Source organism: Neophocaena asiaeorientalis, unplaced genomic scaffold, assembly GCF_003031525.2.
Source record: "Neophocaena asiaeorientalis asiaeorientalis breed wild unplaced genomic scaffold, Neophocaena_asiaeorientalis_V1.1 scaffold5, whole genome shotgun sequence".
NCBI classification, from domain to species: Eukaryota; Metazoa; Chordata; class Mammalia; order Artiodactyla; family Phocoenidae; genus Neophocaena; species Neophocaena asiaeorientalis.
The window spans coordinates 7,130,095-7,155,504 of NW_020174698.1; the positions used below are offsets into that span (position 1 = coordinate 7,130,095).

Genomic DNA, 25,410 nt, shown 5'->3' on the forward strand with positions numbered 1-25,410 from the left:
GCATCCAGGGATGTTTTAGTCATCATCCTACTGGTCTTTACAAGGGCATGAAATGAATATTAGCCTAAGCATGAACACTAAAGCACGCTGGCTGACATTAAAATATACATATTCAAATGATGCATATATCTCCACAACAAATGGAAATGTTTTTGGATTTCATACTGCTTTTAGTTACCTAATTGTTACAAATCTCTGTTGGCATGGAAATTGTGAATGTACTGTTTTATATATATATATATATATATGCAAGTAGTGGATATTGTGTTTAAAGTTATCACATACAGAATTATTTAGGAATATATTTTGCAAACTTATAGAAACAGAATTGGAATTTATAAAACGTGTTTAATTATTAAGTTACCTATTCATTTCCATTATTAACACAACCATTGCTGGTTATATTAAAAGACGATTCTTAAATTGATGATGATAATATTGGTTTATATTTGCAAAGAGATTCGTAATTTAAGGAAGTGCTCCTAGAAGAATCCAGCAAAGGAGTGGGTGAAGCAGGAAATGGAAAAGAAAGAATCCAGGCAATGGTGTGATTCCAGGTGAGGTCCCAGTCTTAGCCTAAGTCCATGGAAAGCTCTGGAGCATAAATAGCATCTGAAGATTTGTTCAGCTTTCGGGCAAAGGAGCTGGACTTTTGTACTCCCACACTAGCGAGTCATTAGATCTGGGCCACTGGAGGAAGGCGTGGGGGGTAAATTCTCAGGCTTTTTTGCCTCTCCTATGGGAGAGGAGACCTCTATGTAGGTACTCAGGCAGGGTATCCTCTATTTACCTGATCTTCATAATGTCAGTGGAAAGTAGGTAGACTATCAGCTATTCTGATGTTATAAAAGAGAAAAATGAGACCCAGCAGTTTGTGGAGCTCAGCTATGTCCATGGGTCTTTATAGAACTTTATACTGTTATCAATTACACTGAAATTATCATGTGTGTTTAATGTTAATAGTTAATATCAGTTGCTCTCCATTACCTTAGAAAGAATAAAAACCTACTAAAAATAGTGGTGATAAGCTTGAGTATCCAAGATACTGATCTTATAGAAAGTATGCATCCAGAAAAAATATAAATTACAACCTTCCTAGACAGTCAGTCTGGAATTCTGTTTCTTAACTTACCATTTGTATTACATGTTAGCATTCAATTTAATAACTACATACATGCATTATCAGAATTTGTAAAAAATATGGTGAGAGGAGGCATTTACATACTATTGTTTGCGTGTTGAAAAGGAGAACCAAATAACACTTTAATGTTTGGTGGTTTTAATTAAGAATTCCTGATACCATTTATATTCTGAATTACGTGTATACTTGCTGATGTAGTGCCAGAGTGCTCAGAACAGTGATGTGCATGCAGTCAGTGCAAGCCAACAACTTCCAGTGAATTAAAATGAGAATTATGTGTGGCCAGCTTTTTATTACTGTTAACTACAGATAAGCTTTTGGAAATCATTTATTTGTTCTTGTAAAATGCTCCCTCCCTCTGTCTCTTTCTCCCTCTCTAATCTATGTTGGAGTATACACATATATGTATGCTAAAATATAAATTAGATAATTGTGAAATAATTTGGAATCTTAGAAAAAGTCTAAATAGATGGAAGTAAACAACTTTCTTTGGATAAAGTCTAAAGATATAAAAATACTTTTGAAAGCACATAAGCTACTAGAGAATATGAATATAATGACATAAAAATAATAATACTTTTCTACTATGATCTTTTATTATATGATCTCTATGCATCATTGCTCTAAATGTATCATGACTGTTCCTACCGTTCGCAGTACTGGCCTTCGTATTCTCGAGGGCAAGCTGTGCAGCGGTAATCATCCAGGCCTTCCGTGACACAAGAAGGGCTGAAACTGAATCAGAAAAGAAAGATTGCAAAAAATCTTTTGACTTATTTATTTTATAAATTTAAGCAATTCTATCTATTAACTAGATGATTGGAACTATTTTTTGATGGTTAGAAATGGCATATTTATAATTATAAGTTTCTATTCAAGGGTAGGCTATCACAACTAAGTACTACTAATAATAGTCAGCAAATAAAGATGGTTGTTTTTTGATGAATTAACAATGCATCTCACCGACCATGTTAAAACTTTGAAATTTTAATAATTATGTGACAACCAGGAAAATATTAAACACCCAGAGAAAGTGTACTATTTTTCATGAATCAGAAGAAAAACATGATGAGAATTCCTGCATATTTGTCAGATAGAATAAGTATTACTGAATATCTTTCAGGTTAAAAAAATGGGGACATAAAAGCGCTAAAAATTTTTTTTCTAAAAAGCCCAAATTGCCACTGGCATTTCAATGCATGACGTGTGAATAGATGTTTCACTTAAAATAAAAGAGTGCCTTTTCTAATTGATATACAGATTTCAAGCTACATTTTACTTTAAATACAAAATAATGTGATCTAGAGTGAGGAAAGAAGAATGGGAATCTTTCTGCATGAAAATGAATAAGCTTTTCTGACAATTTTATAATCTCTTCTAGTAAGTAGGTCTCACATAACATGCCCTGTTTTCACTACAATACTGACAGACCACGGCCAGTCAGCCCTTCTCCAGGATCCTTGATCACCTTACACCACAAAAGAAATACTAGACAAGACTTGAAAACTAAACTACGCTAAAACGTAGTTTTGTATTGTTACAAACTTCTCTCAAATACAATTAGTGCTTCATTCCCACTGGACAAAATGCATGGTACACTGGAAATTTAGGAAGAAAAGACACATATATTCGTTGCAAAATGGTAATGCTGCAAACACCATTTTCCTTTCTGTTGGTCTGCAAAAGCAGTTGATGCTGAAAAAACAATAAAGTATATAGACCAGAGTTGCAACTCCTATTGGTCAGGTGCCATTAGGACACTATTTCAATTTTCTGTCTAATACATTAAATCAATAGTACATGAATGAGTAATAAACTCTAACCTTTGCAAAATATGTGAACAAATTGATCAACTACTCACAACATCATTATTCAAATTATTTTTTTTGCCTTCACAAAAATAGACCCACAAATACATAGACACATTCTTGCAAGCTTCTAGCTCCTTTAACCCAGCTTGATGCTGAGTTCATCTGCGCGCGCACACACACGTGCACACACAAACTCATATACATATATAGGCACTTGGAAACAGATTTTTAGACATTCAAGGGAAATTCTACAGAGCCAACATAATTAAATTATATTCCTTTATAGTAACATATCTGTCTCAATTACTATGCAGGAATGTTGTAATTCTCCTTGGATAGCAGATATAAATTTTTTTGAATTATGACATTACGGTGGACTAAACTTTTTCCTTACATCATATATAAGGACTTGTGAAAGAGGAAGTAGGAATTACACCTTACTTGAGGTTAGAGTTTATTCTTTATGCTCCCAAATCCCTCATCTCCTCTCAATTTTCATACTGTCTGCAGGACCACTCAGAAATCCGACTGCTTTTCCTCTTGTAGGCCATCTTTTACATTCCCTTAGATTTGTTAATTCCAAGGCTGCTTCAACAGAATTTCTGAGATTTAGAGTCTGCTGCTCTCTGTCATCCCCTGTGGAGTCTACTGAAATGAATTAGCTTCTGGGATCCCACTCCCTTATCCCAGTTCACTGATTGTTCCTTTTCAGTCTCCTTTGCTGGATCTACATCATGTCCTTGACCCCTTAATATGCTTCACCGTTCAGTCTTTAGGTTTCTCCTATCCTGTCCTTTCTCCCCTAAATGATCTCATTCAGTATTAAAAGGCTGTAAATATTGCATCTATCCTAACAGATCTAAAACTGAGCTCCTGTCCTCCAAAAAATACCGCTAACCATTCTATCATTTTCCCTGTCTCTGTCAATGGCCATACTTTGCTTACTTTGCTTCCATTTGCTCTGCCATAAACCACAGAGTCACCTTTGTCTCCTTTCTCTCACATTCCACAGGTATTCTATCTGCAAATGCTGCTGGTGTTACCATAATTAATTCATTGCATTATCCTGTTCTAAGCCACCTCTTGCCATTGGCAGATTTTTAGCCTTCAGGACATTTAGTTACTCACTGGAGCTTCCCTGACTCCACCTCCTGTCACACTTCCCCTGTCCCCATTCGCTCTGCTCCAGCTGCCCTGGATCCTTGCTGTCTACTATGTGTGGCCTGTCTCCAGGCCAGTGCACTTACTTTTTTCCTCTGGTTGGTCTGCTCTTCCTCCAGGTAGTCAGGTGACTCTCTCCATTACTTCATTCAAGTCTCTGAACAAGCCTCACCTGCTTGTTCGTGAAGCTCTTCATCAAGCACCCTAACTAAAAGGGTACCCCATTTACTCCAAATTCACTGAGGCTGCTCTATTTTTTCCTGGTGGCACTTTCGCTATCTGATATTACATTATATATCTATTTGTGTTTTCTCAGCTTTATTAAAGTGTAACTGGCAAAAAAAATTGTAATATATTTAAAGTGTACACGTGATGATTTGATATATGTGTATGGTGTGAAAGCATTCCCACCATCTAGATAATTAACATATCTATCACTTCATATATTTACCTTTCTTTGTGTGAGAATTCACAAGTTCTACTCTCCTAGTAAGTATCCATTATACAATAATGTATTATCAACTGTGGTCGCTATGTTATGTATTAGATCCTTAGACCTTATTCATTTTATAACTGAAAATTTGCACCCTTTTACCACCCTCTCCCAATTTCTCCCGTTCCCTGCTCCCTGGCAACTACCGTTGTACACTGTTTCCATGAGCTTGTTCGTTTTTAGATTACACCCATATGTGAAACCATGCAGCTTTTTCTTTGTCTGGCAAAAACTGCTGAACACGTTTGGAGAAGAAAAGCTCCGAGAAACTCAAACTTGGCCTCATTGTAGAAGGGAGGAGAGGGCATTGAGCCTGGAAAGAGGGGTCAGATGGCAGAGAGTTTCTAATACTCTGCTAAAATATCTGAGCTTTCCTTGGTAGGCAGTGGAAAACCCTTGAGGGTATATGAGCAATGCTGTACTGTCACAATGGTTAAAAGTTTATTGTATTTGTTTTGGTAAGAGATATTGGAGACTTGAACTAATATGTGGGTGAGTTAGTAATCACTTACTCACCATCCTCCATCTATGAAGAGGGATATCTCAGCCTCCTCCATCTATGTTTCAGAATCTTTTTTTCTTATCTCAGGGAGAAGTGCTTCTCTTCTCATCATACATAGGTCTTTACTTTGTTAATGAATGTTCCAAACTTTATGTGATGACCTTAGGGGGTCATGAAATCACTTTAGTGGGTTTTGACTAAAGTTTCTTCTAATAATACAAGAAAATAAAATTGAATAGAAGTTACAGTATATATTATATATGTATAGCTAGCTAGCTAGTTAGCTAGCTAGCTAGATATCCACACACACATTTTTTGTGTTCTAGCTTATGATTAAAAAAAGGTTTTCTTACAGTGGTTGCAATCAATAAAGTTTGAAAGCCACTGAACTAGCCACTTTGATTTCATACTTGATTCTTACAGTGTCCTTTGTATAAAAATATACTTAAATTACATAACTCATATAAAATAAAAGTGAAACAAATATGAAAACACTTTTTTGTTGATCCTGCTAATCAATCAAGGTAGTACTATTTCTTTCCCTTCTTCACATTTCTTAGAGCTGTACACTCACACCCATGTGACCTAATTGCTTCCACTATTGATTGCCAAAATCCATCAGGGACCTGCACAGTTAATTGCCACTGTATGTACTTAGTCTCCCTTGGGAGAGCAGCATCCAATGCTCATTCTCTGCTGCTCTTTTCCCTCACTGTGTCAGTGGCAGTGTGGCCTCGGTTCCATTGCCTCCCTCATAGCTCTTGTCCTGGCTCTTCTTTCTCTTCTGACTTCTCTAATGTACATAGTCTTATCTTTCCTTCTTTCCATGTGCTTCCCTTGAGTAACATGACCCTGGGGAATCTTATCTATAATTCATTTATTAACATATCACTTCCTTCATCTGCCCTCCCAATTTTCAGGTTTTGATTTCTTGTGGCTATTTGCATATTTCCATTCAGATAGACCTTTCATATCAAGTTAACTTATTTGAAACATAAATTGTCTTTCTTCTATAGCAGCTCTCTCCTGGTTTCTATTTCAGTTAATGACCCCACCATTTTGGGGGGTCAACCTGGCTACAAATCCCTGGCTTCAAATCCTGCTTTGCCTAAACCTGTTGTATCTAATTAGTTATCAACCCTGTAGAGCTGCATTCAACAATTTTCTCACATCCATCTCCTTGTCTCTATTCTTGTTGCTATTACCTACTTTCAGGTTCTAATTATCTTTTGCCTAAGCTAGTGCAATAGCTTTTTAATCAGTCTCTTTGCTTTTCTTATTTTCCTGTTTCAATTCATTACACTCAATTCCATCATAATAGTCTTCCTAAAGTGTGGCTTTCATCACATTAATCTTTTTTTTAATAAAAATGTGTAGTGTTTCCTCATTACATAGAAAATTAAATAGCAATTTCTTAGACTGGTATTCATGGATTTCTACACTATGGCCTCCATTCTCTCATTCATTTTCTTCTGTAATTATGAAATTCTATTTGAACCCATGCTCCAAACTCTTAACAGTTCTTAAACATGATTTGTGTTTTCTGCTGCTAAGCTTTTGCTCCTTACATTTTCTACTATCTCCACCAGTAAAAACCCTTCAATCCACTGTAAATTTAATAATTTAAATACATTTAAAATTTATTATAAATACTCCTACTTCTTTAAATATGTTCTTTAAGTTTCCACAGTCAACTGTGGTACTTTGTGCCTTTGAATTCTCTTTATATCTCAGTTGACCTCTCTGAAGACACACATTTTACTGTGAGCCTCTCCAAGAGATGTTATGCTTCTTTTTTATATCTCCTGGAGCTTTTGCTATAGTCCGCCCAATAGGAAATTATAAATTAATTATTGAATTTTTCTAATCCAGATCATTTATATTTTAATAAACAATAAACAGCATTCTCTTGTTCAAAATCTGGTCATCAGAGGTAGATTAGGGAAAGGAAAATGATATTTTTCATACACCTACCACTTGGTGCTTGGATGAACAATAAGATCATGTATTTTATCCTCATCAATACACCACTTACCTAAAAATTTACATTTGAGACCCTATGCAAAACTTGTGACTCTGTTCACCCAAAAAGAGGTGCTTCCAGAGGAAAGGGAGACAATTATGAGAAAATGTTTGCAAAATGTAAACAAAGCCAGAGATGGAAAAAGAAACTTAGTGAGTATAGGTGGAAATAGTTCTTCATCTGAGTTGCTTTGTGCTTCTTATACACTCAAGATAAGGTGTCCAGGATTCTAATTCTGAACAAAGTGCCCTACATTCTTTTCAAAAGCAAATTCTTAGAGAAATAAATGCCCTACAATGTAGAGATTGATGTCTATAAATCACTTAGCAGAAAGTATAGATAGCCTTAGCAAAAAGGTAATGAAAACACCTAGGGGTTTTCATCAATACATAAACAGTGCAGAATGTTCTGACAGCACTAAAATAAAATATGCCAGCGTTTGTTTCCACTTATGGCTGTGTTTCCATGGTACCAAGCTCAGACTATCTTAACAGAAAGGGGGTTGTGATTCTGGGAGATATTGACTTACTCTGGAGTATAACAATAAGTCCCCCTGCTTTAACAACATTATTTTTCAATTATTTCCTTCATAATTCTTTACCAATCATGAATTAAACACATAAAATGAATGGAAACAGCTACAAAATTTATATAATACGCATCAATCCTTCATAGCTGAATTTATGGCAGAACTATATGCAAACACTAGACCTTTCTAAAAATTTATAAAATTATGCACATTTGTACATATATTATTTATTTCATAAATATAAGTTAATGTTGGTATTTACATTTTAATTAATAAGCATTATTTACTTGGGACAGAGTTTTAAAAGAAAAATGAACCATAGAGGGTTATGTGCTCACTTTTGTCATGTTTTTATATTGTTTAAAAACTCTATCTTAAATTGAGATTTTTGTCGACATGAAAAGAATAGCCAAATCATAGAAAGCCCATGTGCTACGCAGATGGTGCTACTGATTGGGAAACATGGTAATATTTCACAATCTTACTTGTTGCTGGAAGAAATCAGAGGGCAAGCACATTGCTGACAGTCATCTGGCAATCCCTTGACAATGCCATAATATCCAAGAACACATCGTTCACAGAAGTCACCAGCAGTGTGATGTTGACAATTCTGTAAAGGAAGAGGGATGTTTGTTTTTAAATTAACGAAGTAATGTAATTTATCATACAGCTCCCCACCTACGCGTTTGTGTGCTCCTGTGAACACACATGCGCATGTGCGCGCACATATCATTGAGAGAGAACTCAGCTCTTAAACATATTGACACATACTTTTAAAGAAGCTCTTTGATTTGAGAAACGAATACTGGGCTGTTGTAGCTATACTGACAAGAGTTTCTGTTCTCTTTTCCCTACATCAATCTCTGCATTAGTTTTTCTCTTACTCTAATCTGGGGAATAGACTTCACAAATTTCTAAAATTTATTGTAGCATCTGGCTATTTACATTTCTTCTCTACAAGGTGTTTAAAAAAAGTGCTAAAAATCCTGGGGCCTTGGGGCATACCCATCAGTGGGCTATTTGAAACCGAACCAAGGTGGAAAACATAAATAGTTTAAGAGGCAGGAATAGCAAAAAAAAAAAAAAGTCAGCCTAGTTACCACATTAAGAATGTTATTCACATAATTCTTGCCAAATGTTGATCATTCTTTATAGATAGAGAGGACCCAACCTAAAACCAGGGATCTCAAGTCAATATTTTCTTTTTATGTTTGCATAGTAAGAGGCACTTGGGTAATATGCTTTAAGACACTTCCATAAGAAAATGAGCACAGTTTCAGAATATTGTGTAAACAGTTTTGAAATTAAAATTCTCACAAAGTGGAACTTTATTTAACAATATATTTAGCGATTATTCACGCAATAAGGACTTAGGAAGAGCTACAAGCCAGGTACTGAGAAAGGCACCAGGAAGAATCAAATGAGGGAAAAGGTAAAATAATATTCTAACCTATAAGAATTTATTTCCACTTTTGGAAAAATTTTTAAAAATGGCAAATAAGAAACATGGCAAATAAGAAATGTGGAATTTACTGGAAATGGGACAGTTGACTTTAGGAGTTGAGAAAAAGGAAGAAATAGAGGGAATTTAGAGTTGGATTTTAGCTTGATTTTATAAAACTACATTTGGAATGGTCAGAAGGGTAATTTCTTATAAATAGTATTTTTTAAAAGGTTAAGAAGCAAAAATGTCAGTAACAAAATACATGCATATATATGCTAGTGAACCCATCTCCTGATCAGCTCAGCTGGAACCACATAGCCACCTGTGGGCTCTATAGTAAATTTTCCATATGCTGTGCTCTTTGCTTTATTCAATTAATCTAGAAGAACATATTTATTTTTCATGGGTCATCTAATGGCCAGTGTTTGGTATGGTATGTGTGGTCATTCACCACAAACAATAACTGAAGTCTCTTCCTCTGACTTTTTTTATGTTTATGTTACTCTCTGGGGAGAAACCATGCCATTATCACAATGAATTTTAGAATACCGTGGGTTTTTTTTTTCATTATTTGTTGTTATATTTGAAAACACATTGTGTTACTTACAGATAGATTTTATAATTCACTCTTAAATGGATCCAGTTTTCTATATGATAGGATGCAAATCTCAAATCTTCTAATTCCCCACCTCACTCTCAGCGGATGTTAGCCCTCTATTTTCAGGGAAAAGGAAGCCTTCATTGGGTGTTCCCTTAGCTTCCTGCCAAACAGCACACCGTCTTGTCTACATTACTTTCCATCCCTTCGACATTTAGTTCTGTCCACAAGAAGTGGTGTATTGTTCTCTGTCTAAAGCTTCTCTCTTCCTAAACTCTGGTTTAGGAAGAAGGCCCTCCTGCCTCCCATTTCCTCCAGCACCTGCATTTTCTCCTTCTTTGATGGCTTATTTCCATTGACAGTTGAGGTTGGTCAAGCTTTTCTTATCTTAAAAAAATCTCTGGGGTTTCTGGACAACTTCCATCCTTTGTTTGATAGGCTTTCTAAAAGCATTGTTTACATTGCTGGTCTCTACTTCCTCATCTCCCTTTCACCTCTTCATTCTTTAAACAGGCTCTCTCTCTCTCTCTATATATATATGTATATATATTTATATATGTATATATATATTCTTTTCCATTATAGGTTATTACAAGATATTGAGTATGGTTCCCTGTGCTATATAGTAGGTCCTTGTTGTTTATCTATCTTATATATAGTAGTGTGTACATGTTAACTCCAGACTCCTAACTTATCTATTCCCCTCCCCCAAACAGGCTTCTGATTTCACTATTGAAAGATAAGTCCAGACTCATGCATAAGATCTTTGTTGCTAAATCAAAATTTACTGACAATAATCAGTCTTCATGATATAGGAATTATCTGCTGCAGCTGATATTTCTGGCCACTCTTTCTTTGAAATTTTCTCTTCCTATGGGTTCTTTAATAGTACAGTATGTAGATTGTTTTCCTACCTCTATGGCTACTCTTTCTAACCCTCCTTCATGGATTCTCCTTCCCCTTTCTGTTGAGTAAGATTGGGGTCCTTGATTCTAATTTTGGCTCTTATCTCTTTTCTTTCCTACATTTTCTACCTTGGTGATTTTAACCGTTACTAGAACTTCAGCTATCTTCTATGTACCCCAAACTCTAAATTTTATATATTCTGCCTAGATATCTATCTCTAATGAGTTCCCGACTTATGCTTCTAATTGCTTCTTAGCTAGGTCTTATTGCATAATGCAAAAGCATTTGAATTTGAGATGACAAAAATCAAGCTCATCTCTTCTGAAACCTGCTAATACTCCTGCATTTCCCATTTCCTTTGAGGTCACTATCATCTCTCAGGCATGGCAAGGAAGACCTTTATAATCTGGCTTCTGTGTACCCCTCCAGCCTTCTGTCTAGCCACTGCAAACTGCACTCTATGCTAAACCCATATGCGGCCATCTGAAATTCTCAAATTATGCAGTGCTCTCTCTTACCTCTAGGACTTTTCATATGCAAATCCTTTGTTCTGGAATGTTTTTCCTCCTCTTGCCTGGCTAACACCTATTCATTCAGCTCTCATTTTCACTGTTGCTTTCTCTAATAAACATTCCCTGATGCCCCAAGTCTGGGCTAAATGCTCCATCTAGCTCAACACAGCGACTGACATATGTTGACATTCAATGACTATTTTGAATGACTGCATAAATGAATGCATGTTCTAGGTATTATAGAGGAAACTGGTCAGGCTTCTTAAGATGAAAAAGGCCAAGCTTCAAGTCTGATGACTTTGCAGAAAGGTGGTTAGCAGGGAAAGACGATTTGTCGTATTTGGATATTGATTTAAGTACCATAATCCTCTCTTATTCAATCATCCAAAGGAACCACTGTATTTTAGCAATAAAATAGCCATTCCATATTTAACAGTAGCATGGTGAGCGATAACGGTTCCAAGATAAAATAATTATCTATGAATTGCAGTCTCAAATCATTCAGCAAGGTGCCAAATGATGAATAAGTGTCAACTGGGGAGTGTTTTAAGAACATACGCCCCAAAATACATGGAATCTAGAACAATAATTGTCAGCTTTTGCCTTTGTAAAGAAACTAACTGCATGAGTTATTTTATGTAACCTCCTATAACACTGATAACCGAATCAAAACAATAATGCTAATCATTACTAAAAATACAGAGCTTGAAAAACATGGTTTGCCTCTTTTATATCTACAACTCTGTATAATTTCTTCACAGAGAAAGCAAATATTTTAACTTTCTTTGGACAGTCAATCTTTCACAGGGCTGCTAACATACTAAACTTGGTTAACGGAATCAAATGTCCCTGTTAGGTCCACAAACACAGCACATAAATCATGATGCTATTTTTGAAACTTTTTGACATCGACCTTTCGTATGACTTTCCTGTCTGCTCTGAAATAGTGGACATGATATTTCTCTTGTATAGATATTAATCTTTAGGAACAATTTTTATATTTTAGACGCCTAATGAGAAGTTTAATTATCTCAAAATTAATATGTGCTACTATCTTTTCAATAGTAGATTAGAATATATGGCATTTGTTTTTGTTTTTTGTACATGGGAAAACTGGTGGTATATACTTTTCCACTAGATCAAATGAATATTATATTTATATTTGGTATCTTAAAACTAAGATGAGAAGTTACTCAACCTTCTTTCCTTATAGGGATGCCTCTACACATTCCTTGACATATTATTAAATGCATGGATTCTTATAAGGCAGCCCTTTTCATCTTGTGTAACTACAAGCTATAAAGTTTTTCCTTATGCTGAATGAAAACTTGTTTCACTCTAATTTCTAGTCAGTGATCCAAATTCAGCCTTCTGAAGCTATGCAGATTAAGTCTAATTCCCATTTCCTGGGGAAAGTCCTCAAATATCTAAAGAATACTATTATTTCCTAAATCTTTTATCAATCTAAATATCTTTCTTTTCCCCAAGCTAAACAGCTAACAACCCTGGTTACTCAGAATTTCTCTTAAAATAGAGATTATAAATTTTGCAAATATATTTAATGTACTTCCTTCCCTGATCTTGATCTTGTACAAAGGAATCTGTAGTCAAGTAAGAACTCCTATTTCACAGAAATTGCTACTATGTGTCATTTCCTTTGTTCTTTCACTTAAACACTAGAATATAAACTCCTAGAGGGCAATGTTCACACATTCCTCATCATTATTCTCCCAGCACCCACCACAGTGCCTGAACTTTGGAAATACTTATTAACAAATGCCTCAAGGATGAATAAACAAGTGAGCCTACCTAAGTTCAAAACCTATTCTATTAATTTCATCTCGTTAATTGTAGCTCATAGTTCCACCTGCTAGGCTCTTTTTGATTCTTGACCACCATTCAATACAGTAGGTCTAACTTCTAGCTTTACATCATCTGAATATTTGATAGATCTCATCCAAATCACTGATACAGATTTTGAACATGACAGGGTCAAGCACAAATCCTATGCCTCATTATTGGAGACATCTCTAGAGCTTATTCAAGGTCAGGCTGTTCAGCAACTTCTAACTTCTGTTAACTGATTACCACTTGACCCATATTTTCAACCATGTTTGTGAGGATATAATGAAACATTCTATCAAATGCCTATTTAAACAAACCAGAGTTTGAACCATAGATCTAACCCTTATAGGCTTATGACTTAAGCAAATTATACAATTTCTCTCAGCATCAGTTCATCAACTGTATTAGAAGAAATAATCCTGTCTGTCTCATAAATTTACTGTAAGAATAAATGAGAAAAGATCTATCTACAGTGGCAAGCCCTGGTTCTGGTACATATATAAGGTTGGACACATGGTAGCTGTTACCATTTTTACTAAATTTGACATATGATTTATCACACTGTCTGATGAATTTGAAATTATACTGAGATTCAGGGACCTAGAGTCTCAGATATTATATACATAGTAACTCTAGCAATTAGTTTGATATGTTTTGTTTTGAGGGAACCTATTCTGATTCCTAATAAGCACTGTTTATGTTTCACTGGAGATCGAACTCAATCTGTTTCTCATATTCTACAATACTTTCCTTTATAAAACCTGGAGTGGGACTTCCCTGGTAGTGCAGTGGTTGAGAGTCTGCCTGCCGATGCAGGGGACACGGGTTCGTGCCCCGGTCTGGGAAGATCCCACATGCCACGGAGCAGCTAGGCCCGTGAGCCATGGCTGCTGAGCCTGTGCGTCCGGAGCCTGTGCTCCGTAACTGGAGAGGCCACAACAGTGAGAGGCCCGCATACCACAAAAAAAAAAACCAAACAAACAAAAAAAACAAACTTGGAATGACATTTCACTGCTTTCCATCCTGTGACAAATTTTATATTTTTATGATTTTGCAAATATTTTTCATATATGGCTCTTAATCACACTGCAGATTCCATCAGTATTCTAGGGTATAATTCACCTGGACCTTCAAATCAAACTCATTTAATCAGTTAAAAGTATGATTACTCTCTCTCACAATCTCCAGGTACCATTTTGCAGTGGATTTGAAACCCGAGTCTAATGCTTTTCAGCCAAGGCACTGTAAGTTAAATTTTTTTAGGATTAATTTTCAGAGTTATAATGAAATGCTAATAATTCCTATCTTGGTAAGAGGTCAGATAGATTAAATAAGATAAGGTTTATAAAGCACCTTAAATACAGTAGATTATAGCTATGAGATTATTTACTGAGGATATAGCTAATTGATTAACCACAGATACTGACAATGTTACAGACAACAGGGCAGATCAATGATAGAGATTTATTTTATCCTTTTCATTTTAAAATAAGAATTGTGACAGAGTGAAAATAATATTTCCACAAAGTATTTGGTCTTGAGAAGTTATTTGCACTAGCTGGGACTTCAATTTTCCCACGTAAAATATAGGAGAAATAATATTGACTATAGAGCTATAGTGATAATTAAATGAGAATATATATGTTTATAAATAAATATAGGCATAGATGTGTGTGTTATATAAACTCTGAAAACTCTATCTATCTATCTATCTATGTGCTTGTGTATGTGTGTGTATGTGTGTACTGATTAGTATTAATTCACCTACCTCTTCTCCCCCTTCTGGCTTGGGGTTCAATATCATGTAGGTTTTACTCCTCCATTTTGAAGAAAATTTTCCTTAAGGGGTAATGGTCACTGAGCTATTGGTAATCACATGCCTGTGTGTAGGATTTATTAGCACCTACAAAGAAGCAACAGCTCTCTTGTAAGTGTCATGAGGAATTATGAAGAGAATAGTTACAAAATGATGTGGGTTTTATTTAACAGTTGAAATGCCTAGCCTGTGAAGTTTTCTATAGTTTCGTTTCTTCTCTACCCCTTATTTTTGAAGAAAGGAATAAAGAAAAAAGAAGAAAACGTGAGAAAATCTAGCATAGCGCTGGATATAACGGTGGTTTTTACATTAATTTTTGCTTATTTATCATCTGATTGGTTCTTAGACTATAAATAGTGGCTAACATGTATGGTAATGATCATCTTTATCATCACCAATCATCATAGCTATCACTTCCACTACAGAGCTTATCACAAGCTAATTAATGTTCTAAGCCTTTTATCTAGTATTTCACTGAATCCACAGAAAAACTCTGAGTAGGTACTATTCTTATCTTCATTTTATAAATGAGGAAATTAAGACACCACTGAGGCTAAATAAATTGACTAGGCCCACAGAGCCCAAAAGGGATGAAGCCAGGATTTGAATCAAGGCAGTCTGATCAGAGTCATGCTTATAACCACTATACCAACATAGAGGGCATTGCACTGTGTAGTGGATACGATATTAAACTGGGAAACACAGTACAAATAGTAAAGAAATCAGTATGCTTCAGTTGCCTCAGTTATAGCATCGGAGTAATAATAGCTATTTTCTATTTGCCTCATGGGGCTGTTTCAAAGATAAACAAAGTTGTCTAAATTCAGAAGTTATAAGTTCCCTGAAGGAAAATATAAAAATTCAGAGCACAGCAATTTATACTAGCTGTGCATGTGTGATGCACCTATGTATGTATTTTTTACTTCACCTAGGGATATCTCAGAAAATAGACCTCTAATAAGGATCCTTAAGGCACAAAAATAGATATAATAGCCTATTGGTCAAAACAGGACAATATAATGACAGCAACTTTTTATCCTAAATAAAAATGAAAGTAAACTGTATATTTTATGAATGCTTCTAAATTATTCATATGGAGTGACATTACTATTAAAAATTCCAGCGACGATTGCATAAGAAAGAAAAATGCATTTAATTCCCACTTAAGAATGCATGTTAACCACATTCCTGAAATTATCTATTGAATTTTACAAGCCAATAGATTGGTGAAAAAAATGCTACACTTAAACCAAATCATGATTATTTCAAGAATTTAAGGATGGGTAAGACCTTCACCTCCACTCCAGTCCTCACAAATAAGCATATGATAAATTTCCATACTCTGCCTTGATTGAAAGAAGGTATCTTTAAGAAGTCAGGAATAAAAAGAAGTTTTCTTAACATGATAAAAAATATTTACCTTAAACTAATCACCAGCATCATAGTTCGTGGTGAAAGACCTGAGGCTTTCATATTAAAATCAGCAATAAGATAGGAAGCTGACTACCCTCCTATTTAACATTTTTTGGGAGACTTAATCAATGCAAAAAATGAAATTATTATACTAGATATAGCTCTGGCAAGGAAGACACAATTATAACTATTGCAAATATTATTGTTGTAAATATAAAAATAACTGTAAGAATCAAGCAAGAAACTTCTAGAAGCAGAAAAAAAGTGGCTGGATATCAAACACACGTAAAAATTATATTTTGTCAATATTTACCAGTAATGACCAGTTAATAAATACACTGAAACAAAAAAATGTAACGCTCACCATTAAAACGAAAACGTAAGATAAATGGCAATAATTTTAACATAACAAATGCATAGCCCATATGGATAACAGTAAAAACTGTGAGACATAAAATGTTTGAATAGAGAAGAGTATCATTCCTGGGTTTAGGGAGGATAGCTGAATAGTGTAAAGATAGTAATTCTTTACAAACAGCTTTAATGCATTTTCAATAAAAATTCCAGTAATATTTTTTGGGGAAGAGATTAAAATAATGAATCAAAATGTCATTTGGAAAAATATATGAGTACATCAAGTTAAGAAAATTAGGAAAAGGAGAGTAGTAAAGGGTCTTGCTTTACCAGAATTTATAATGTACTATAAAATGAAGGGAATCAGAACATTATAATAGGAAATAAAAGGTAAGCAGAAAAGAATAGATGATTCTTTAAATATATCTTAAAATGAACAAAACAAATGTGTATATATTCAGATACCACAATGTGTCAAGGAGAAAAGGAAATATTAACAAATAAATGTTTATTTAAAGTAACATATTGAAGGAAAATTATCTCCCCACATTATAATAAATTCTGGAAATATTAAAGAGTTGGATCTAAAATTTCATCATAGAAATAATGGTAAATATTGTGAGATCTCAGTATAGATATTGAAAGTCATTGCCTGGGTGAGATCGCCATGAGAATGAGTGTAGTCAGACAAGCAAATTGCTCCAAGGATTGAATCCTAGGAATACCAGTATATTGATTTCAGGTAATGAGGAGAAAACAGCAAAGAGGACTGGGAAGGAGCAGCCATCTAGCTTGAAAAACCCTAGACTACCATGTCCAGAAAAGCAAACTGAACAAAAGCTTTGAGAGGAACGGCTGCTTCAGAGGAGCAAATGCTGCTGATAAATCAAGTACAGTGAAGAGCTGAATACTAGTAGCTGGTCTGCATATCGTGGTGGAGGAAAAGCCTGATTTTAGTAGTTCAAGGGAGAATGGTAGGAGAGAAATTGCAGACAAGAGTATAAACTCTTCTCTATGTGAAAGGAGAGGAATGAAGTGGTAAAAATCAAGAGGGGAAGTGGAGTCAAGAGAGATTTATTTATTTGTTTGTTTGTTTATGTTTTTTAAGATAGAAGAAGTACCAAAAAGTGATTCAGAAGGGAGGGGAGAATAGGCATGGCCAGAGTGATGTCCTTGAGTGGGAGGGAGGGCTGGGATCTAGAGCATAGGTGGCAGAGTTGGTCTTTTCTACAAACAAGAACAGTTCATCCAAATTGGTGGAAAACCCAGAGTAATTGCACACAGATGCAGAAAGGTAGGTGCATGTGTTAGTGGGAGCTTGGGTTAGTTCTCTTCTGATTGTTTTTAATTTCTCAGTGAAATAAGAAGAAACAAGGCCATCAACTGAAAGTAAGGATGGAAATGGGTCTGGGAAGGGTTTGGGATTTGAAGAGGGATGAGAAGGTAGGAAATTATCACGCAGGAATGTGAGACAGGCAGTGGACTGGAGAAACGTGGCATGATGGAAGAGCAGAATAAAGGTTCCCTTTGAAGTGAATGATAGTGAACAAAAGGTGAGACTAGTCAGCATAGTCGACTATTTTCCAGAGCCACTTTCAGGTTAGAAGGCATAGGTATTGGAGGAGTAGGATTTAACCGGAGTTGGAATTCACTGAGTAAACATAAGTAAAGGAGTGGTAATAAGAGAAATGAACATTACAAAGCAGTGATATTAAAGAAGGGTCATGGGACTTCCCTGGTGGTGCAGTGCTTAAGAATCCGCCTGCCAATGCAGGGGACACAGGTTCGATCCCTGGTCCAGGAAGATCCCACATGCCGCAGAGCAACTAAGCCCATGCGCCACAACTACTGAGCCTGTGCTCTACAGCCCACAAGCTGCAACTACTGAACCTGTGTGCTGCATCTACTGAAGCCTGCGTGCCTAGAGCCCGTGCTCCGCAACGAGAGAAGCCACCGCAACGAGAAGCCTGCACTCGCCGCAACTAGAGAAAGTCTGTGCACAGCAACGAAGATCCAACGCAGCCAGAAAAAAAAAAAGGGTCATGAATATTAAGCTGGTTAAGAAAGTGAGGGCATGAGAAACATAAGGAATGATAAAAATGTGAGCGTCGATGATGAGGCAAAATGTTGACATTGAAGTACTAAGAAGAAGTGAACTGGAAAGAAAAGAAACGGTGGTCAAAGAGAGGATAGTTGACATTGAGACTATAGAGGCACTCAGTTCCTGGTAATGACAAGTTCTCAGACAGGCTCATGGAGTGAGGACAAGACATGGGAAGAGTCCATTTTATGGGCATCAAAATCACCAGGAATTATGATAGGAGTGGTGCTACAGTGAACAGCAATGATACAAAGGAAAGATCTTCAAGGAATGAGGTGGGTGACCTGAGGGTTAGTAAATGGCTTCAACAAGCAGGTGTAGTGGGCAAATGGATGGAGACCTGAGATTCAAAGCTAGGTGTTGTTACAGAAGAGAAAACAAGGATGACCTGAAAGTGGCAGCGAGGAGCAGGGCCACAGCCCCGCCCTCAGGCTCAGGGAAATGAAGAGTGTGAGAAAAAACAGCGGCTTCCACTTGAGACCGCTGCCAGGGGAGTAGTGTGTTGGGAAACCAGGTTTCAGTTTGAGCAAATAAAGAGGACCTCAAAAGAAGAGGGAGATTATGTAGGGGATTTTGCTGATGTCTGGTCATGAGTTCCACAAAGCTCCATGAAAGAGTTTCAGGAGACGAGGAGAGGTGGGAAATGAGTTCAGCAGAGGAGACACCCAGAGTTGCCCGGGGACTAGAGTCTGGGGACCCTAAGTGGTGACACAGGAAACCTGAATTTCTCCACAGTCCTGATTGTTCCAGGGGTGACAGAGTAGGGTGTTAGCAGGAATGTAATAACAACAACAAGAAAATAAGAGCAGTAAACTGCTTTAAAGAAATGGTTAAATTATGGGATATCAAATCAAAGACAGTAAAGATTTTAGAGACTATTTAACAACATAATATGCTCATGATATGTACGTTTTTTAAAATGCAGAACATAAAACTACACCTATGGTGTCATATAAATCTTCTTTATAAACACATACATAAAATTGGTGGGAAACACATAAAATATTAAATGTTTATGTTCAATTTGGGGTGACTTTTATTTTTTTCCTTAACACTTTTCTATGACTTCCAAATGTCTTACGAAGAGCTTATTTTTATTTAAAATCAGAAAAAAACCCTCATGTGATTTTTAAATAAATCGTTGTGTTGTCTGGTATTTGTCTACGATGCTGTTGATAATAATATACTATTTCTTGACATGAGCAGTGGTTTTTCCAGTTGTAACTTTTTAATTACTTTAAAAAACGCATAATATGGTAAATGTATTTTTTTCCCACGTTTTGTTTCACACACACACACACACGTTAAGTCCCCTGCAGGTTAGCTGACCTCTGCACTCAGTATATGAATATGTGTAAAGAGAAATGAGCACATGGGCTTTGTTCAAGAAAGGCTCAGACGAATACCTGGCATATGGAGGTTTCAGGGTCACACAGGCTGCTGTGTCCATGACACTGACATGGAACACAGGTGCCCAGGGCTGGTCCAGGGGTACGGCCACCTGGCTCAGAACGCAGTCGATAAAATCCTGGCATGCATGCCTGAAAGAAAACGAAGCCAATTAGGACAGCCAACTTGGAAATCTTTCTTTAGTAACACTTGGGTTCTTCAGTAGTTAAAAAGAAGGATTTCTTTCCCCCCATCAGCAGTAAAGGCAACACCACTTAGAAACAATGAATGTCACTTTTGATTCCTAATGTGTATTCTGCCTGGTCCATAGAGTATACAAGCAGTGTCTGTGTCATCAGACTTTAGCAAAGGAAAGCTGTCATTCGCAAATACCACTCAGCCTAGACAAACTTCAAATAGTCTTCTTTTTCTTGAAACAAAAGTTTGTTTTTAAATAAAATTGTCATATGGACTAAAGAGAGAATTCCAGTGTCCTTGACAACCTAAAATCTGCTTCCACTGTGCTTGATGGGTAACTAGGAAATGTCCAATGAGACTCAGAAAAACATTAAATAAATAAAAAAGTGTCACGGTCATGTTATTTATATCGGTATAATTAGAAGACTATAAAAGTAAGAAATTCAAAATAATAAAAGCTCTACATGTCTTGGGAATATTAGGCCACCAATAAAATGTATCTTTCCTTGATCTAGTTTTTTCATTTTTCAATAAAAATCTGAGAGCAAACAGGAAACTGCTAGCAAAGCTGACATATGCAAAATCAAGACTTCCATCTTCATTTGGGTTGATTATGTAAATGTATCAAGAAACATCTCTGACTCTTTGAAAGAAAGCCCATAGCTCTGAAGAGGGAATGAGAACAGTCTTGTGTTTTGGGCTCAGATCTCTTAGTGTGCAAAGCTGCTGCATTTATTAGCCATTGTTTGATTTATGAGTAAGAGATAGGAGTTAGTTTTCCAGATTCTACTGAAGATTATAAAGGGATATTAGCTATGTAAAAATTTTTTCACAGGATATTTTGCTCCCATTGATGAGAAAAGTGATTGCTGAATAAGCAGGGGAAAAAAGTGAATTAAGAACTTCTTACTGCCTTTGCATCCTTTTGGTTCTGGACTAGGTCATCCAGAGTGGAGTATGTAGAGGCTCCTTAGAAGAAAAACGATCAATAGTCAGCACTCTCCTTGTTTGTTTTGATTTGGATAATGTGAGAGTACTTCAGTTAAGCATTTAAGAGTCTCTCTGCTTTTATCTCAGCCTATAAGAAATTCTAATGAGATTTAATAATATCCTGGATTTGAGCAAGCTGATAAAACTGGGAATAGTATTCAAAATATTTTGAGTCCTATTTGTCTTATAGTGGACCTAAGATATTTTAATAAGTTTTTTCATATTCTTGAAAATAAAGGTTCATTTTTGCCATTGTTACCAAATAAGGCCTGGAAATTATGGCTGAGGAATTCATTTAAGCATAACTGAAGAAACAATCCAAGGTGTGTTTAAAAATTTTACATAGTATGGGTTGTTCCAGTCCTGGTGTGTGCTGACTGTAGAATAAAATTGGATTTTCTTTATATAGATTTCATCGCTGGATACCTATATAATTATTGTTATTTTACTGGTATATTTGCTTGGGGTGTGTGTGTGTGCGCGCGTGTGTGTGTCTTTAAAAAATCACACAAATTGAGAGTTCCTAGCTCTACATTTTATATCAAACAAAAGTTTAAAAAAAGTCTTAGAAGAAGAATAACATTAAGAAATGGTACTTTTCATTGAGGAATCATATGAAATTCAATGTTGTGGACTGAAATCTGAAGGTGAGCACCGCAGGTAAAGTTTACACCCAGTTTCTCTTATTACTATGGCTCTTCTCTGGAAAGAGTAGGACAAAGTAGAAAAGCACTCCAGTGCGGGTAAAAGTCTGGGCTCCAAGTCAAGCTGTGTGTGGAAGCTTTTAGGCCTGTCTATGTGATTCTCAACCCTGGCTGCACATAGAATCGTCTGAGGAGCTTTAAATACGGATACCTGGCTCTGCCCCCAGAGATTCTATATAACTGGTGGAGACTAGGGCCAGGGTGTGTTGTAAAACTCCCAGGAAGGTCTAATAAGCAGCCAGGATTGAGAATCACTGGCACACTTCTCATTCCCTGCTGGGAATGTGTGTCTTTGAAGGGCGTACAGACTCTAGTACTATAACATCAATGAATAAGGAAGCCTTGATTTTACTAGTTAGTTTTTCCTGAGGGATACACGCAAGTCGTTTGGTGTCGTTGAGATGTGGTTTCCTCATCCCACAAATGAGCAGATGTATTAACTCAGTTGATTTCTGAAGTTTCTACAGTTCTAACACTCTAGATAAATTTTGTGTCCTTATAAATTTCTGAGTTAGAAAAAAAAAAAAAAAGAGAGACTATTCTGCAACACAAGAATTAGAAACTTCAAACACACTGTAAAGGAATGAGACATATTTATTTCTCTTTAATCTCCTCCTTTCGCGGACCCTGTATTTATTTTTTCCATTTTTCAAATATTTGAGGCTATTTTTCAAAATCAGACGTTTTTCTTGTGAGTCAACTGGGGCAAAATTCATGAGAATGATTATATTTGAGTTGGGAAAAAAAGAGGAAAGATAATAGCTACTTTTTAAAGTCCCATCTAAAATTCTTTCTGGAACAAAATAAAGAATTACAGAAAAGCAAGTACGTAAACACTGTCCTAATCTTATCCATTTTTTTTTCCTAACTCAAACTTTTCCAAAGTCCTCTTCTTGCCTTGTGCTGAAATTATTCAGAGCTCAATTTTCTTCTGCTCTCCTTCCATCTTTAATTTGTTTTCATAATATGGTACCCCATCATAATGTTAGAATCAAACTGCACAAAAATGTGGGAGGGAGGAAAGAAGGGAATGGGAGACAAAGAGAGTAAAGAGGCAACACACTCCAGGTGCCGGGTTACATAACGCAGAGTTTAACCATTAAAAAAATAATAGATACTTGTGCTGTTGCCAGTAAAAACACTGTCTTGTATCTTTACATGGGTTTTGCAATCAGACAATCCTAGGTTTAACTCCTGTTTCACCACTTACTACATATGACTTATGCACATTTTAAATACTGTGGGCTGAAGCTTCCTCACGTGGAATGTAAGGATGTTGTATAACTTACTAGTTGAGTATTAATGTAGCTAGGTTTTTTGAAACAGACTTAGGTAGGTTCAGATTGCTGTTTTCCAACTGTGTGATAAAGGGCAGGTTTCCTAACCGGCCTGAGCTTCCATTTCCTCACCCATAAAATGGGAATTATAATGTGCTTAATGATGTTGGTGTAAGTGTATTAGGGAATGCACTTGACATTGTGCAGGATACAGTAAGCACTCAATAAATGGTCAGTTTTGTGTGTTTTTTTAATAGGGTTGTGAGGATTAAATGAGATGATGTGTGTGTAGTGCTTGAAATGCAATAAATCCATATGGGTGCCTCTATTCCAGATAATTTTTTAGATATAGTCATCGAGAATACACTGAAAACAAAGGAAACAGTGATTGTTCTACACTGCATTGGGAAACAAAATTACAATGTATGTCACTTACCCATACCATGTTCTTTAATATTTTAATGTATATGAAAAGAGTCTTTGGGTCTTCCATGTGCAACTGAAGTGGTAAAGAGCATCCCTAGAAATGTGCATGTGTAAGAAAAAATGTCTAGTCTCGCTATTTTGTCTTTTGAGTTTTATGAGTTGACAATAGGTACTGTTTGAGGATTTTTGTTTGAGGATTTAAAAAATTATTGTTGATAGCTAATTGACAGCTTGTGAGTGGTGATCCAGTACACACTAGCCATTCAACTGTGAGCCAGAAGCCCTAATAAAACATGATGGAAAGGGGAAACAAGATGAAATGAGCAAAATATCATTAGGAGATCACCTGTGAATTTCTGACTTCCATGATCTTATTGCAGAGAACCACATATTCAGCATTGAATAGTTTCCATTTCTACCTACAACCTAACCTGAGTTTAGGTCAGTTTAGGCAACAATGTTAACCGAGACAACAGTGAGGAGTAGCTTAGGTAAAGTATGGTAAACTCAACGGCTCCCACACCAACAAATGTGGTGAGGAAATCGTGTTATTTGACTTCTAAAGGTAACCTAGTCTCTTCTTCAAATCATAAATTATAATAAGTAAGCATTTCTAGAACTGAAATTTTTAATGAACAGGGCTACAGTGTTATAGCCCTACAGGTAATAGGCAAGGCTAAGTGTCTTCACAACTGGCTATATTTACAATGGTAACCAACACTTAATTTTGTTTCTTTGCAACCACATTTCTGGATAAAAACACGAAATGAGTAGCTTGTAAATGCAAATGTCTCTAGAATACCTTACATTTGGTGAAAATATCGTAAAGGAATTGCTTTGCGTATTCATGACCCAAAGCATATGTTACTAGAATGGGATGTATTATTTCAAAACTGTCCTTAGTTCTTGCTTTGATGATTAGATTTTATGCCTGAGTAATTACACTTTAGATTCAAGATGAATTATAAATAAGATGTATAATGGATTAGAGGCAATGGGTTGTGGAGAAAACCTCAGGTAGCTTATTATAAGAGATAGGTCTTTATCCCCTAATCTCTCCTCTAAGATATTACTGTAATTATTGTCTGTTAACAGGAGCTTAAGTGAAATTCACAGGACATAGGTGAAGCCACCAATGCAGATAATAGTTTGTATGTGTTTCTAGTTTTTCTTGATTTTCTTCATATATCATTGGCTTTATTTGTATTTGTATTGGCTAATTTATGTTTTCATATAATGATGGAAAATTACTAAAATTAATGGGAAAGTATGTTTTAGAATATACTATTTAAAAAGCCTGATGATCACAGTAAGATGAATTTTAACATTTCAAATCTGGAATGGAAGGTAGATTGCATTAAAATAATCTGATACTCTGCTAATATTTTGGTTCATAAGTGAAGAGTACTCTTTAAATAAATGCAGAAAAATATACCTGTAGTAACTTTCTCTTCAAGATATCTAAGGTCAATTTTGACTACTTAATATCTTGTATAGCAAAATAACATTGCAGAATTAGAGAATGTTAGAACTTCAAAATCCAACCTGTAATTTTATAGATTGGATAACTATATAATAACTAAGGCCTATAGCAATTAAGGTATTGACCAAGGTTACACAGTGAGACAGCAGTACAGCCAAACACTCCCTGAGATAAATAAAATTCCACCTCTTGTCTAGAAAAATCTCAAATTCTATCTTTTATCTTTTTCATGCTCATTGGAAAGGTAGCATATTTTGTATGTGCCTCTGTCACTGCCTCATTTTTCACATCTAC

The 25,410-nt window shown here is 35.8% G+C and overlaps 1 protein-coding gene across 1 annotated transcript in view; it reads right to left on the minus strand.

Annotated features, from left to right (window-relative positions):
- The window catches only part of LAMA2 (laminin subunit alpha 2), a 588,138-nt gene that overhangs the window by 147,584 nt on the left and 415,144 nt on the right, over nt 1-25,410 (minus strand). Inside the window, exons 32-34 of the mRNA XM_024759015.1 lie at nt 20,056-20,190; nt 8,146-8,270; nt 1,790-1,876 (exon numbers count right to left, since the gene is read on the minus strand). Of these exons, the coding sequence (XP_024614783.1) occupies nt 1,790-1,876; nt 8,146-8,270; nt 20,056-20,190 (347 nt within the window). The remainder of the gene's footprint in view (nt 1-1,789; nt 1,877-8,145; nt 8,271-20,055; nt 20,191-25,410) is intronic.